Source organism: Syngnathus floridae, chromosome 4 (genome assembly GCF_059516105.1).
Source record: "Syngnathus floridae isolate MCC-2025c chromosome 4, RoL_Sflo_1.0, whole genome shotgun sequence".
NCBI classification, from domain to species: domain Eukaryota; kingdom Metazoa; phylum Chordata; class Actinopteri; order Syngnathiformes; family Syngnathidae; genus Syngnathus; species Syngnathus floridae.
In genome coordinates, this window is record NC_142416.1 from 2234847 (window position 1) to 2252089 (window position 17243).

The window sequence follows — 17243 nt, forward strand, 5'->3', positions numbered from 1 at the left end:
GGTCTCGACTGAGTGATTGGAATAGTATTCTTGATCTCATCCCTAATGGATTCAATCTTTCGAGCAAAAAATTTCATGAACTCGTCAGCTGAGTGGAAGGCACTACCGGGGGTCGGCTGGCGTAGTGTTAGCTTTGCCACTGTATAAATTAGGTATTTAGGATTGTTTTTATTGAGATTAATGACTTGCGAAAAATAACGAGTTTTTGCTAAGATAAGCGCATCTTTATATTTCAGAAGGCTGTCCTGCCATGCTTGATGGAAAACCTCAAGTTTGGTTAAACGCCATCTGCGCTCATGCTTTCTACATAATTGCTTAAGCGTGCGTGTTTCATCTGTGAACCACGGAGTAGACAATCTACGGCGAGTTTTCAGACGTAGCGGCGTCACAGAGTTGATGGCATTTAACAATGTCGCATTGAATTAATTTGTAAGATTATCAATAGAGCTGATATATGCGGGAAATATGGCAGTTGCTGGCGACAGTAACTCAGATAGCGCAGTTGCAGTCATGGAGTTAATATTACGGCTGCTATAATTCTGATTGCTCTCTTGTCTTTGACAAAGAACTAAAATTTCAAATTTTATTAAGTAATGATTAGACAAAACAGTAGTGTATGTCAGTACTGTTATATTTGAGGTTGCAAGTCCTCGGGATAATACCAGATCTGAGGTATTTCCATTCTTATGCGTTGCTGCCTGTACGGGTTGCGTAAAACCAAACGTATCAGTTAAAGTCTGAAACGCCGAAGTAAGTTGTTTGAGATTTGCTCACTCCAACTTATTTTGCAAGAACCACACGGGAGACAAGTAAGTCCTTTTGGACACCTGCAGGTGGAGAGTCCATTCGTCGCTGTGCGTGCAGCGATGTTCGAATAGAGCTCTGGACTCTCCTTCCTGCAAGAGGATATTTATTAAGAGAAACAGAGTGGGGGTATGAGTGGGCTGAATAGAAAGCCCTTGTCCTCTAATCTAAACATCTCAGGGGATGTTTTACGACCTTGTGATAAGGAGGACAAGGTAAGGTATTTATTACCTGTTGCATTCCAACATAATCCTATGATAAAGATAACCTGGAAAACCCTAACATAAGTGGCTCTGACGGTAAATTTATGTGGATATCGAAATCGCCCATGATTATTATATTATCCGCATTTGTCACTAGATCAGCCACGAATTCTGAAAATTCATCCAGGAAGCCAGAGTAAGCCCCGGGTTGACGGTAAATAACAGCAAGATAAAATGACGGTGAAGCGGTGGATCGGACAGTGAGAACTCCAAATGTTTTAAATACGTTAATCAAACGAGGCCTAAATCTAAGGTCAGAATTTGAGATGAGGGTGACACCCCCACCCTTTTTACGAGGGCGCGCCACATGCGAGCTCACAAAATTTGGAGGCGAGGCCTCATTAAGCGGCAGCAGTTCATTAGGTTTTAACCAGGTCTCGCAAAGACCAAAAACGTTTAGATTATGTTCCGTGATGAGGTCATTAACGAGAACTGCTTTCGTATGAAGTGATCTAATATTCACAAAACCAAGTTTAAGTGTAATCGGTCGATCAGGGTTCGTATCTGTCGAAGGATTTTTAAACGAAATGCAAGTAAGATTGTGTTCTCTAGGCCTGACATCACCTCTCAAATGTTTATTAGCGCGGTGGGACGATACGACCGTAGGAATTTGATAGTAAATATTCGGTACACATGTAATATTATCTGAAACAGGCACCGTTTCATCAGCAATACCGGTCGGGGTGGAGTGATTGGATTTGTCTACTACCTCAGCAGAAAGTGTGTCCACGTGTACTGTAGCACTATTCAAACTGTGACGCTCTAGTCTACACAAGGAGCTATGTGCATGCTGGGTGTCTGGCCTAGCGCTAGTTAACTTTAACTTAACAGACTCCAAACCCATCCTAACAGGTGGTCCAGTCACCTGTGCGCCGGCCTGCTCTAAAGTGACGTGTCATGAATGGCTCAAACCGTAATCTATATTCCTAGAAAGAGTGAAGGTGCCTTCACTGTTCGGATGAAGGCCGTCCTTCCTCAGCAGGTCGGGGCGGCCCCAGAAGGAAGACCAGTTATCTATAAAATACAGTCCCTGCTTTCTAAAGAACCAAGCCATCCATCGATTAAGGGAGACTAATCTACAAAACCTATCATCAGTGCCTTTCCCAGGCAGGAGGCCAGAGACAAATACTCGATGCCGACTCATCTTTCTGGCGAGATCACAAGTCCTCGCTATGTTTTTCTTTGTGATCTCTGATTTCCTCATCCGAACATCATTGGCACCGACGTGTATCAATATGTCCGAGTAGCTAGTGTTGTTGGACCCACGCTGTTGACTAGGCCGATTGCGAGTCAGCTCCCTAAGATTAGCTTCTATGTCAGGTGCTCTGCCTCCAGGAATACACATTACCGTGGCTGGATTTTTAAGCGTGATGTTTCGGGTAATGGAGTCGCCTATGACCAAGGTGCGAGGGCCAGTAGACCGAGATGACTTTGGACGGCTATGCGTCTTACCTGGCTCATCGCGATTAGCAAGCCGTTTAGGGCTAATGTTAACTGGGCTAGCGGACTGACTACAGTCCGCGTCTGTGTCCGCCACATCTACTGTTATCGCACTATTCTGCTCTAGCTGGCGGACACGTCCCTCTAGCAGGAACAACCTCTCTAAGAGAAGGGTGCAGTTGGTGCACGAAGCCGTACAAACCTCTTGATCCACAGCCATACTTTGTGTCCGATGATCGACGGTAGACAAACGGCCACGAAGCCCCCGCTGAGAGCCAGACAGCGATGTGGACAAAATGGTGGGGATGGTCTGTCCGCGTGTCCAATGATCGACGATCGAGAGCCGAACAGTGACGTGGTCGAAATGGCAGGGATTGACAGTCCGCAACTTTCATCAAAAGTAAACTCCCTAAAGTGCAGTAGAAAACGTAAAAAGCAAGGATAAACTCAAACCCCGTCACCAGATTAGACCACGGATAGGTAATGGAAAATGTGACTGCATCTCAACCAAAACCCCGAGTTTTCTGACCCGACACGTGGTTTCATGAGGCGACGAGTGAGTGAATCAGAGTGGAGTAAAATATGTAAAAGGCAAGGAAAAACTAGAAAAGAATATACAAATGTAGGAATGTAGATCGTCTATCTAGTGACACTGCGGCGCTCTACGTGACGCTCTACGCTCACAGTGAACGTCTCACACAAGTACCAAGTGTTGGTTTCGTGTGGGTTTCTGGGGTCCCATAACCAGTCCTCAAAGTTCTCATCATGGGACCATCTTTTTTCTCGGTCGACATTGTCAATTGGTCCGTTCAGATGAGCCCATAGACCATAGCACGCTCCAACCACAATGCAGCAGAGGATCCACCTAGCATCTGGAGCCCCGTTGCTACTAGGATGGCAGAGACACCAATATTTCCCATTGCCCAGTCCAGGGGTGCTCAAACCTTTTCAGCTTGTGAGCTACTTTTAAAATGACCAAGTCACGAAGATCTACCCACTACAATAAATAAATAAATAAATAATATGGTGCATGTAGTTTATGCAACGCACTTAGAAAATGACATTGTGAGAAAAAAGTGATAGGTTTTTGGCTTCTTACTTGGTCCAGCAACCCCACTCATTTTTGATGGTCATAAACTTTCTTTTGTTTAAAAGAAAAAAGCAAGTGCGTGCATTGATTAGCTTATAAACTTTGGCGGTTTGTGTGTGCGCGGCCGTTAAACATGCTGTGGTGAGGGTTGTAGTCACTGTCTATTGCACATGTGCGGTTCACTGTGATTGCCTCCCGACAGGCCTACCTGTATGTCAATCAAGCGATGGGCTGGATTCTAGCATACAGCTTTTTTTAAATTTTTTTTAACGTCATGCCGTCTACCAGTAGTAGCTTGGCGATCGACCGGTCGATCGCGATCGCCGTATTGAGCACCCCTGGCCTAGTCAGAGTGGGGATCTATGGATTCTTCACCAACATTGAGACGTCCCGCCCTAAACGATGAGGCCCCTTTATAGTCAGACTTCCCCCCACTCCAAAAATGGGGTCCAGCACTCTCTGTAACTTCCAGTGGCTGAGGTGAAACCAGCTGGGCCTTCCAGCACTGTTCAGTGCAGTGGGGGTAGTCAGCAAGACTTGGAATGGCCCCTGCCATCATGGTTTGCCCAGTTTGTCCTTTTTGACGACCTTTATGTCGTCTCAGTCTCCTGGCTTGGAGCGGTTGTTGACCTGTGGGGAAGAAAGATCAGGCGGCAGTAAATTTGCGTTTGACACATCTTTCAGTTTGAGTGCTCTGATCATGCTATCTGACAAGGACAGTTCTTCGTCTGCATTTTGCAAATGTTATATCATTCACTAGTCACATTTATTGCCCTTTTGAACTGGGCAAATAGGAGTGTTTGCGAGAAGAGTTTGAGCACTTCCTAAAGTTTCCTCCTAACCAAAGACCATTTATGACAGGGGCTATCCCATTTATTGCCTCCTGTTTTAAAGGAGATTTAAAGGAGACTCTGATCTTGGTTGGATTTGGGCTGCGGGAATGGATGTTCTGTAGCAGATGGTTCCTTTGCTTATCAGTCAACCAAATGTTGATTAGTCAGGGAAGCGCATAAGCGCGTGCCCTTCCAAACAGCTACACCACTTCCTCATAGCTTCTTCCGTCACTTTTCAATCATCTTACGATTGTTTACAGCAAAAGCTTGAAAAGTTTGAGAAAATCTTAACTTAATGGTATGACGCCAAATGTATTCAAGAATCCATATGTCGTAAATATGGATATGGATCTTTTACTATCTGTCCTACTCCCTCCCTCCTTCTGAGGGTTGGCGACGCCCATGTCTCACACCTTGACAAACATTTTGGGAGGATGTGTCAAAGCAGACTTTGACTTTACTACACATGAGTCTATCATCATTTAATTTGTCTTTCTTTCCTTAACGCTTCTCAGTTTCCCAGTTCACCCATCTTCTGGATATATTACTGGTATTCCGTTTTTTTGTCTCTAGTTAATTATCAATCCAAAAGCAACTTTTTTTTCTAGCATTTAACTCAAATCACTCTTTCTTCAAAGGTTTTCTACTAATTTTCCATAGTAGTCTCCAACAACTTCAACCATTCAACCTGTATTTTCCTTTCATTCAGGCAATCATTCATCAATGCTCATTTGCATCTCACACACAGTCTCCAAAAAGGAGTCTTTCCATCACATTGGTCTCAATTTATCCAAGTTCTCCACACAACATTCACATATCATTCTCAACTCATGACCCTTATCCTATTTTTTCCTAAGGTTCCTGATAGAACAATCCATCAATCAAAAAGAAAAAAAAACAACACAAAAAACTGCTGGCAAATTAATCTGAATTTTTTCTTTGTTCTTAAATTTAAAGAACTCAATCTCTCGGATTTACCTCATATATAGAAGTTTGTATAATCTTATAAAACAACCAATCAATTATTCCTATTACCGTATTTTCCGGACTATAAGTCGCTCCGGAGTATAAGTCGCACCAGCCATAAAATGCCCCAAAAAGTGAAAAAAAACATATATAAGTCGCTCCGGAGTATAAGTCGCATTTTGGGGGGCAATTTATTCGACAAAATCCCACACCAAAAACAGTCATGAATGAGCAACAACAGGCTAAACGATAGCAACAACAGGCTAAACAATAGGTATGCTAACGTGACAAACACAAACAAAGAGCTGAGAACGGGCCTGATGTAACATATAGAGTGATTAAGGACAACTATTACATGAATAACATGTTTATAAAACCATTGGTGTCACTCCAATTCATTAAATCCATCGATCATTCGATACGATAGCAACAGGCTAAACGATAGGTATGCTAACGTGACAAACACAAATGAGGAGCTGAGAACGGGCCTGACGTAACATATAGAGTGATTTAGGACAACCATTACATAAATAACATGTTTATAAAACCATCGGTGTCACTCCAATTCATTAAATCCATCGATCGTTCTTTGTCAACAATGGCTGCGCGCAGCTGAGGGCGCTTGCACTTCAAAATATTCCACAGGCTCATATAACGATAGATAAACTATATTTCAAATAACTATAATATAAGCAATACTATTATCAAACCATCCGTGCACTTTAAATCCATTAAATCCATCGATCAAATTCCTCGTCCTTTGTCAACATCGCCGCGCGTGCGCCCTGACGTCAGCCTCGTCTTTATTCCACAGATCTAGTATATAACTATATTGTAGCGTTAACAAAGTACAAGGATAGACGTGGGTTTGGTAAACGGCTCTTTATTACACAAAACAAACTTCCAAGCGTGTGGCGGCGTGGACTTCCAGAGACGATAGCTCCATGGCAGAGGACCGTGCGTGCGTAATGGCCATGTACGCGCCCCATGCACCGTTCGCGGACAGCCACTCGACCGAGCGCCGGCCCCCGACTCAGTAGAGTAGGACCGGGCGTGCGTAAAAGCCATAATAGTTTTTCAAACCTTCTATGTCACTCCAAATCCTTAATTCCTTTAAACTCTTTGTCCTCCGTGTCACCACTAATGATGCCGGCCGTCCTTACGTGGTTCGCGCCGCGCGGTGCCACTGACGTCACTTGAAATAGTAATCCATTGGTAAATCACGGTTCTCCAAACTTTCTTTCTGCTGCTCGATTACTGTTTTGAGCTGCATATTTTACAACTTGAAGTTTGTAACTTGCAAAATATGACTTTCTTTTTGGTGCCATTTTTCTTCACCAAACTTTCTTTCTGCTGCTCGATTACTGTTTTCAGCTGCATATTTTACAACTTGAAGTTTATAACTTGCAAAATATGACTTTCTTTTTGGTGCCATTTTTCTTAAGCCCACCCAGTTGATGAGTCACGGCCAACGGTGAAATTTAAAGCGCCCTCATCCAGTTTCCTCTGAAAATATATTTTTTTTCAGATGTAGTTTTTTGTTTTGTTTATTTGGTTGTTTTATCAAAGACAAACTCTGCTTTATTGTCGATTTTTTTTTTTTTCATATACCAAGACACACAAAGAAATTGAAATCACGTTCCCACTATCACTCGGTGAGATAGTACACATATCCATACAAGCAACACAAAAAAAACCAAGAAGGCATAAACAATGAATAAATAAGAGTGTTGAATAAATGATAAATAAACAAATAATAATAGATAATAATAATAAATATAAGAGGAGCAAACAGACAGTGGGCTTGGATATGGTGCTTTAAAGTGTTAATTGCTTTATTTGATGTTTTCTCTATTTTTTATGTTTTGAATATGTTCAAGATAAAGATATAAAAGCATGCTAAGTGATCAACTATACTAAAAATAACATGGGAACTATACTTTTAAGTGATGTCTTAATGATCAAGTAAAAATTTGTGGAAAAAAAACATATATAAGTCGCTCCTGAGTATAAGTTGCCGCCCCACCCAAAAGTATGAAAAAAACCGCGACTTATAGTCTGGAAATTACGGTAAGTCAAAGTTAAAGGCGGCTCGGTGGCGCACTGGGTAGCACGTCCGCCTCACAGTTAGGAGGGTGCGGATTCGATTCCACCTCCGGCCCTCCCTGTGTGGAGTTTGCATGTTCTCCCCGGGCCCGCGTGGGTTTTCTCCGGGCACTCCGGTTTCCTCCCATATTCCAAAAACATGCTTGGTAGGCCGATTGAAGACTCCAAATTGTCCCTAGGTGTGAGTGTGAGTGCGATTGGTTGTCTGTCTCTGTGTGCCCTGCGATTGGCTGGCGACCAGTTCAGGGTGTCCCCCGCCTACTGCCCGATGACGGCTGGGATAGGCTCCAGCACGCCCGCGACCCCCGTGGGGACTAAGCGGTTCAGAAAATGGATGGATGGACTATCCCACAGTGACAAGACACAGTACACAATATACATACAAGTAAACAACACAAAAAGTAAAAACAAGAAGGCACAAACAATGAATAAATAAGAGCGATGCATTGCAATGTCTTAAATTCACAATTTTGCCTCATCCAATTCCCGAAAGCATGTTCTGTCGTTGTTTTTTTTCCATCGAATTTCTCATGAGGGCTCAACACTAATGTGCACTAGTGTGGATCAGTTTCTGCCCGGAAACAGCTTTTTTTCTTTTCCTTTCTTTTTTATTTTTCAAAATTATTTCTGTTTTGCGGTGCAAATTGGATAGACCACTGTCTAGCAATTTCTTTGCACTAAAAGTTTAGCCAATTTCATCATTTTAACACATACGCACACACATGCACAGCTCTCGCGCATGAGGGGTGGGAGCCCGGCAGCAATGATTCGTCACAGGCTGGCCATTTCCTGCAGTCGATCATGAAGCTGGTTTCCCGCCCACACACGCAAGGACAGCACATTCTAATTCTTTATTTATCTTTTAGAAGCAAGTTGTATTTCTTTACCACTTGATTTGCAAATTTTAACTTTTGTGTGCACACATAATTTGATCCCTGGTCATTTGTCATTCTGTAATCTGACAATGAATCTAAACCAAAAGTTACATGTGGTTTTTTTTTTTTCTTTTCATGCGCTCAGAATGTCTCATGCTGTATGGACATTTATTATTTCTTTCTCTGTAGGGGCATGAGCGGTCAAGAGGGAGGAAGCTAGTCATGCTGAAATTTTGACTTTTTCTCTGCCTTTTCCTCCACCCTTTGATTGGTTTTGTTTTACATGATGACACACTCTTGCCAAGTGTCCCCATTTCCCACAGTCCAAATTTGATGTGGATTTTGAATTGAATGGGCGGCCTGCGGCCTTGTTGGCCTCTACCTCTTCCTCTGCCCCTTTGGGAACTTTGGAAGAAGACTGTTGTATCTTCATCTAGATCATTATCATCATCACCTAGAAATACATCAGACCTTTTGCCTTTCTTGTTCACTTTGTCAGCGTCTCTGGCCCACTGCATGGTTGTTGTAACACAAGCAGTGTCCACCTCCACCAAATGTTTCCTCACCCAGTTGCCTAATTCAGGGGGGAAACCAGTGAGGAGCGCATTTTTAAGATGTTGCTGATAAGCACTCTCAACTGCATCATTGAATGGGATGCCACTGTGCAACCCAAATTCTTTTTCAAATCTTAATTGAATGGCGGCCTCATCACTTTTAATTTTTCGATTTTTTTGTCTTTTGAATTTGTTCTCTTCTCTCTTGTGCAGCTTTCAACCACACTCTAGCACATTGCAATTATCTCTATTTTCTTTCCTTTCTCTATCCCTTTGGCTTCCTAGCCACACTCTCCTCCAAAAATTCTACCACTACGTTCCACATTTCAACTTTCTTTGTACTCCATACTTTTTCTTCCACTTTGGCATGTATTGCATACAATTAAGAAATCTACTCGCCATGTACTTCTCATCTTTTTCAAGGGCTAGAGATTTACCGTTTTTTTTCCCATCTTATTTTTAGTTGTTTTAGTTTTTTCGATTTTTTTTTTTTTTTCAAATGTTTTTTTTGAGGATCCTCAATGCAGGTTTAAATTGACCTTTCAACATATTTCTAGCCTGTGTTATTTGCAAGTACTGCTCTTTAGTCAATTTATCCTACCAGTCACTCTCAACCACACAACATTCAGGCAAATAGCTTGGAAAAACGGACAAAAAAGAATCTACGCCCTTCTTCAATTAAGAAAAAGAAGCTCTGTTTTTTCTCACCCGTTCCTTCCACTGGGATTCAAACCCAAGCTGTTCATTGGCTCGGAAAAATGGACAAAGAAAAATCTACGTTCTTCTTTGATTAACAAAAAAGAAGCTCTGTGTTTCTTAGCACGTTCCTTCCACTGGGACTCTAACCCAAGCCAGATCCCATCGCTTGGAAAAACAGACAAAGAAAAATCTACAAACTTCTTCGATGAACGAAAAAGAAGCTCTGCTTTTCTTAGTCTGTTCCTTCCACTGGGACTTGAACCCAAGCTACATATCTCGTGCACTTTTCACTTTTATGCATTTCACCACAACTTTAGGGCTTTTACTTACTTGTCCCCTGGTTTGTTGCACTTCCGGATCCCGTCAATCCACTGTTGTCAGACGAAGGCAGACCTAAGATGCTGGCCCAGCGAAGAATTTTCTCCCCAGGTCTTTCTTTTCCAGGTCCTCCTAATGGACGCTGGCTCGTCGACAATACACCACGTCGTCTCCGTCGATCAGCAGTGGGTTTTTTCATGTTTTTCATGTTTCCATGTTCTTGTATAAGAACAGGAGTTGATCCACATGCTCAGATGCGAGTGTGCTGCGTTGTGCAGTGATGATGTCTCCTGCAGTCGAAAAAACTCATTCTGCAGCAACACTGGTGCCTGGAATACACAGGTACCTCTTGGCAAGCCTGGAAATAAGAGGAAAATGTACTGCATTCCTTGCCCACCAGTCAAGAGGGTCCTCAGAGAGACGGAGAGCTGGAGTACTAGTACAGTACTTGTAAACTTCTTCTTGAGCCCTGGCGTAGGCAGATCGGGGCTGTGACTGCCTTTTGGCTTGAGTGAAGTGCTTCCCCAGCAGATCCTCCAACAGGGAAGATGACAAAGCTCTGTGTTCCTCTTCCATATCTATGTTTGGTGGGTCCTCTTCCCCTGCAGCAGGTGTTTGTTCCTTGTCCTCTTTCTCATTTTGCTGTAGGTAAACAAATAATGAGGAAAACGCGTAAACAAAAAGGCTCAAATGTTTATTACAACTTCATTGTTAAATTGACATTTGATACAAATGATTGAATTTGATATTGAATTATGTACAAAATAAATAAATGTTATATACCGTAATTTCCGGACGATAAGTCGCGTTTTTTTTCATAGTTTGGGTGGGGGGGTGACTTATACTCAGGAGCGACTTATATGTTTTTTTTTCACAGATTTTTACTTGATCATTAATACATCACTTACTTACAAGTATAGTTGACCACTTCCCATGTTATTTTTAGTATAGTTGATCACTTCACATGCTTTTAAATCTTTATCTTGAACATATTCAAAACATAGAGAAAACATCAAATAAAGCAATTAACACTTTAAAGCACGATATCCAAGTCCACTGTCTGCTGTATGTACACTTGCTCCATTTTTGCTCCTCTTAGATTTATTATTATTATCTATTTGTTTATTTATCATTTATTCAACACTCTTATTTATTCATTGTTTGTGCCTTCTTGGGTTTTTTTGTGTTGCTTGTATGCATATGTGTACTATCTCACCGAGGGATAGTGGGAACGTAATTTCAATCTCTTTGTGTGTCTTGGTATATGAAAAAAAATCAACAATAAAGCAGACTTTGACTTTGATAAAACAACCAAATAAACAAAACAAAAAACTACATCTGAAAAAAATTATATTTTCAGACGAAACTGGATGAGGGCGCTCTAAATTTCACCGTTGGCTGTGACTCATCAACTGGGTGGGCTTAAGAAAAATGGCACCAAAAAGAAACTCATATTTTGCAGGTTACAAACTTCAAGTTGTAAAATATGCAGCTGAAAACAGTAATCGAGCAGCAGAAAGAAAGTTTGGAGAACCGTGATGTACCAATGGATTACTATTTCAAGTGACGTCAGTGGCGCGGCGCGGCGGTTGTTTACATAAAGGACAAACGTACCCACGTAAGCACTACCGGCATCATTAGCGGTGATCATTTCTAAGTGACACGGAGGACAAAGAGTTTGAAGGAATTAAGGATTTGGAGTGACATAGAAGGTTTGAAAAACTATTATGGCTTTTACGCAAGCCCGGTCCTTCTCTACTGAGTCGGGGGCCGGCGCTCGGCCGAGTGGCTGTCCGCGAACGGTGCATGGGCCTCGGACATGGCCATTACGCACGCCCGGTCCTATGCCATGGAGCTCTCGTGTCTGGAAGTCCACGCCGCCACACACTTGGAAGTTTGTTTTGTTTAATAAAAAGTGGTTTACCAAACCCACGTCTATCCTTGCACTTTGTTAACGCTACAATATAGTTATATACTAGATCTGTGGAATAAAGACGAGGCTGACGTCAGGGCGCACGCGCGGCGATGTTGACAAAGGACGAGGAATCTGATCGATGGATTTAATGGATTTAAAGTGCACGGATGGTTTGATAATATTATTGCTTATATTATAGTTATTTGAAATATAGTTTATCTATCGTTATATGAGTCTGTGGAATATTTTGAAGTGCAAGCGCCCTCAGCCGCGCGCAGCCATTGTTGCCATGTTGACAAAGAACGATCGATGGATTTAATGAATTGGAGTGACACCGATGATTTTATAAACGTGTTATTCATGTAATCGTTTTCTTTAATAACTCTATATGTTACGTCAGGCCCATTCTCAGCTCTTCGTTTGTGTTTGTCACGTTAGCATACCTATCGTTTAGCCTGTTGCTATCGTATCGAACGATCGATGGATTTAATGAATTGGAGTGACACCGATGGTTTTATAAACATGTTATTCATGTAATAGTTTTCCTTAATGACTCTATGTTACGTCAGGCCCATTCTCAGCTCTTTGTTTGTGTTTGTCACGTTAGCATACCTATCGTTTAGCCTGTTGCTATCGTATCGAACGATCGATGGATTTAATGCATTGGAGTGACACCGATAGTTTTATAAACATGTTATTTATGTAATAGTTGTCCTAAATCACTCTATATGTTACGTCAGGCCCGTTCTCAGCTCCTCATTTGTGTTTGTCACGTTAGCATAACTATCGTTTAGCCTGTTGCTATCGTATCGAACAATCGATGGATTTAATGAATTGGAGTGACACCGATGGTTTTATAAACATGTTATTCATGTAATAGTTCTCCTTAATCACTCTATATGTTATGTCATGCCCGTTCTCAGCTCTTTGTTTGTGTTTGTCACGTGAGCATACCTATCGTTTAGCCTGTTGTTGCTATCGTTTAGCCTGTTGTTGCTCGTTCATGACTGTTTTTGGTGTGGGATTTTGTCGAATAAATTGCCCCTCAAAATGCGACTTATACTCCGGAGCTACTTATATATGTTTTTTTTTTCACTTTTGGGGGCATTTTATGGCTGGTGCGACTTATACTTCGGAGCGACTTATAGTCCGGAAAATACGGTAATGCAGAATATGCACAGAGTAACACTTTACAGGGAATATCATATACATAATACAATCTAATAAAAATTGCAGAATTACCTGGAGTTGTGCAGCAGCCTCAACAGCCACTCTGTCATAGGTCTCCTCTCTGTCCTCCTCCGACAGGAAGGGCAGGCTTTTAAACCGAGGGTCGAGGGCAGCAGCTATCTGAAGAGTTTGCTTCTCCTGCTCGCTGCTGTATCTCTTGCAGAGGTCCTCGTGTATGGCTCTCTTTATTTCCCCGACCAGTGGACACATCCCAGGACTGTCCTTTTTCTCATTGAGGAGTTTAGCTTGCAGAGAAGCAATTCGAGAAATGGTGGGGCGTCTCTCTGTTGACATGACGGTTGTTGCATCCTTCAGGGGCTTGAAGGCTGATATGATACCCTCAGCATTTGTGACATCAGCCTCACTGAGTGTACATAGGTCTTTCTCTGATCTTCTCACTTGAGGGGAGAGGAGTGTGGAGGTGATGGCAGGCTGCTGCTCTAAAAACCTGCTCACCATCTCAAAGTTAGAGTAACAAATGACTCGAAGGCTACAGACATCCACGCATCACATGTAACGACAACTTGGTCTGCATTCAACAGCGATGATGTTATTTCTGCTTTAGTCTGCCAGTAGAGTGCCGGGACGGCCGTATTGGTGAAATAGCGTCGGGATGGGATGACGTACCTCGGCTCCGTTGCCTCCATCATTCTCCGAAATCCACGATTCTCTACAACCAAGTACGGTTGCAAACCCATTGCAATGAATTCCGCGATGCCTTTCGTAATTCGCTTGGCCTTTTGCGATGTGTTTGGCAGCTCCTCAATTGTTCTCTGGCTGCTAGTAGCAACAGCAGCAGTCGGCTTTCCTACCTCCTCTGTAGGGTGAAATCATGCTGTGTAACTTCTCATATTCGTTGTGTTGCCAAAGTATTTTATTTTAGTGTGACAAATCTTGCATACAACGTAGCTTTTGTCGAATTCATTTGCTCCGTCAACATTGTAGAATCCAATATGATTCAACACGTCTGCTTTTAAATTTTTAGGAGCAGGTCGGATCTCTCGGCGAAGTGGGTTGAATATCTCAGGTTCAGCCATATTTGTTGTTTTTTTTCTGGAGGAGTGTACTGCGGAAGTGTGCTGAGTGTGCCACTGTGCTCTTGGTCCGTTCCGCATAGCGTCTCGGAGAATGCACTTACTGTATTTTAGTTCCGCTTTACTTGGCATATTTAAATAATTGGAAATTGGATGTTTGCGAATCGTTCTCTATTCTTCCATGACCGAATCACGATTAATCTAAGAAGAAAGAAGGAAATTTCCCCCACCTCTATTTTATGTTTACCGTATTTTTCGGACTATAAGTCGCGTTTTTCTTTTTCATAGTTTGGGTGGGGTGGCGACTTATAGTCAAGAGCGACTTATTTGTGAAATTTTTCACAAATCTTACTTACTAGTATAGTTGAATACTTCACATGTTATTTTCACTTTAAACCGCATGAGGGCGCACTATGGTCTGTGGAATAATTGGAGCCTCACTGACAATGAGTTCCATTCACTGACTTCCGGAGTCGGGAGATTTAATGATTTGGAGTGACACAGATGATTCGATAAACTTATTTATGTTATAGTTATTTGACATATAGTTTATTTAGAGTAGCAACGTGTAAGTTAGACTTCAGTAGTTTCCGATTGTCTAGGGAGGCCGTGAAGGCAGCGGGGGGGAGGGGGCGGCAAGAGCGATCTCGGGCGCTTGCGTGTGTTGGCTCATATGTTGAGCTCTTGATTTGTGAAATAGTCAGTTACCAAACCCACGTCTTGCCTGGTACTTTGGTTAAGCTACAATATAGTTATATATGAGATCTGTGGAAAAATTGGGGCCGCAACTGACGACGAGACTGACGACGAGGCTGACGACGAGGCTGACGACGAGGCTGACGACGAGGCTGACGACGAGGCTGACGTCAGTGGCGCACGTAGGTCCGGAATCAACAGCTGTTTTTTGTTGTTGGTTTTTTTGACACGGAGGATGAATATCCCGGTGGATTTAATTATTTGGAGTAACACGGATGGTTCGTTAAAATTCTTGTTTATATTACATTTATTTGATATACAGTGGAGCCTTGGTTTTCGACCACAATCCGTTCCAGAAGGCTGTTCGAGAAGTGATTCGTTCGAACTCAGAGTTCGTTATTTTGCCGACAGTTTTAAAATAATGTTGTGTGAACCAGGCTTAAATGCTTCTATCTCCTTTAAAAATGTACGCTTTCACCCTAGGAGTTACTACAGTCATTTGTAATTCTGGGGCCAGAATGTTTATAGCTTATTTATGTTTTATTTATATAACAAAAAACAGTTTTGTGTTTCTTGTATCATTCATGGACTTTATTTGTTCTGTGGTGTTCGTTGTGTTAAGCGTTGGCATTGTCACCACATTAAAGCATTGTTATCTAAGATATGGTGTTGATGTCGCTAATAACATTTCATAAAAATAACATAACAGGCACCTTTTTGTAAAGAAGGCACCCATATGACTGATTTGGTGAATTTCAGCCTCTTTTCAAATTGACTAAACTCAATGTTCAACAAGCATTTCTGAACAGATTTTGGTCATACCACTGTACTTTATGAGCAACAAGGCCTTCTTGTGGTTACAGTAATCCATATCTCAAGCATGCAACGGAAGTGATTTTTCTTCCATTTTCCACTTGATGGTTTATATCTTACAGCAAATTATTGTTTTACTCTCCAGGCTTTAGACTACAGTGATGATGAGAAGGAGCAGCAAGCCAAGAGGAGAGTGAAAAACACAAAGCACAACACAGGTAAAATAAGACCATGGAAAAAAAATTGTCGTCTTACTTTAGAAGAAGGTTAAGCGTTTCTGTCATGGCTTTATTCTTGATGTTTTGTCCCCTCATAGAAATTCTTATGGTGAAGACTCTGCAGCCGCACCGTGTAATACCAAGACATTCAGACGCTCCATTCAGGCATCTTAATGGAAACAACCCCCACCATCCTTTTCGTCATTCTCGTCAGCCACCCCTGCACACAGATGTTACCCGCGAGTACCATGCTCCTCCCTGCCTTGATCTACCCTATCCTCCTCCCTCAGTCACATTCCCTCCTCCTTCTTTCTTTAGTCCATCATACACCTCTACCGGCGAGTACCATGCTCCTCCCTGCCTTGATCTACCCTATCCTCCTCCCTCAATCAACTTCCCTCGCTTCCCTCCTCCATCATTCTTTAGTCCATCATACACCTCTCTACTCTGTCCACCAAATTCTGTCCATTTTTCAAATTTCCATCCTCCACCACCACCACCACCACCACCACCACCACAATAAAATTCAACACATTGGACTAACTGTATAAAGTCTGCAGTGTGTGCATCTATAGAAGAGTCTGATCAATATGGATTTTTTATGCTAATTCTAATATTTAGCATATCAATTTTCATAACAAAATTCTAATGACCTTGTAACCAGTTGATTAATTTTAAATGTTTAATGGACAAAGTAAATTTTTTGGGTCAATAAAAGATATAAATGACAGGCAGAACATTTGTCTATTTTACTTTTTTTCTTTTTCTTTGTCCTTTAGTATTTGTTCAACTTTACAACAGTGAGAAGAGGTTGTTGGAGATGGTCCAACCCAATATTTGTCATTGTTAGTTGATTTAGAATCTAGACAAACAACGTCCAGTTTCAGCCTTTTGTTTTCTTTTGTTCAGACAAAATATGTAGGTCTTACCTTAAAGCTTTTTTCGACAGTTTTGGCGGCAACTTCCACCTCGGAAGCTATTAGTACTGAAGATATAATGAACACAATCCAACGTCCAGTTTCTGCGTCACTGAGCCCCTTCCCCAAGCTGTAGAGGAGTGGGCACAAGAGGGAGTACAAACTGCAGCCAAATCAGCCAGTGTGGTTTAATTAAAGGCAATAGCATAGAAATGTGTCTAATCATGTCTTGAATGCTATTACTGAGGTAGCAGCTCTGATATCTGTTGGTGAGGCATTCCAGATCTCTGGAGCCCAAAGAGAGAATGCTCTCGACCCTGCGGACTTCTTTTTTGACTCTTGGGAGTCACTAAACTCTAAGACCTGCGTTTTGTGAATTAAGTTTCAAGACGGAACATATGGTAGAATTCGGTCGACGAGATAGGAAGGCGCTAACCTATGTAATATTTCATAGGTTAGTAACAGAACCTTG

General features: G+C 42.0%; 2 protein-coding genes across 4 annotated transcripts in view; one reads left to right on the plus strand and one right to left on the minus strand.

The window, feature by feature from the left end:
- naf1 (nuclear assembly factor 1 homolog (S. cerevisiae)) overlaps positions 1-16591 on the plus strand; it is a 59384-nt gene extending 42793 nt beyond the window's left edge. For both annotated transcript variants that reach the window (XM_088374624.1, XM_088374623.1), the window contains exons 8-9: positions 15782-15854; positions 15953-16591. In XM_088374624.1, coding sequence (XP_088230750.1) covers positions 15782-15854; positions 15953-16377 — 498 coding nt within the window. In that variant the 3' untranslated portion in view covers positions 16378-16591. The remainder of the gene's footprint in view (positions 1-15781; positions 15855-15952) is intronic.
- Positions 811-16178, minus strand: LOC148398567 (E3 SUMO-protein ligase ZBED1-like). 2 transcript variants are annotated; one of them, XM_088374626.1, is made up of 5 exons: positions 15892-16178; positions 13106-13910; positions 10397-10590; positions 9961-10306; positions 2729-4227 (listed from the first exon to the last, which is right to left on the minus strand). In XM_088374626.1, the coding sequence occupies exons 2-4, from the start codon at positions 13550-13552 to the stop codon at positions 10255-10257; spliced, it is 693 nt and encodes a 230-aa protein (XP_088230752.1). In that variant the 5' UTR covers positions 13553-13910; positions 15892-16178; the 3' UTR covers positions 2729-4227; positions 9961-10254. The 2 variants fall into 2 exon arrangements, with proteins under 2 accessions (XP_088230751.1, XP_088230752.1); XM_088374625.1 differs by lacking the exons at positions 10397-10590; positions 13106-13910; positions 15892-16178 and having other exon boundaries at positions 811-4227; positions 9961-10200.
- Positions 16592-17243: the final 652 nt, after the last annotated feature.

Excerpts from the sequence above, each read along its gene's own strand:
- LOC148398567 (XM_088374625.1), bottom strand. The coding sequence starts at position 2,727 with ATGGCTGTGGATCAAGAGGTTTGTACGGCTTCGTGCACCAACTGCACC.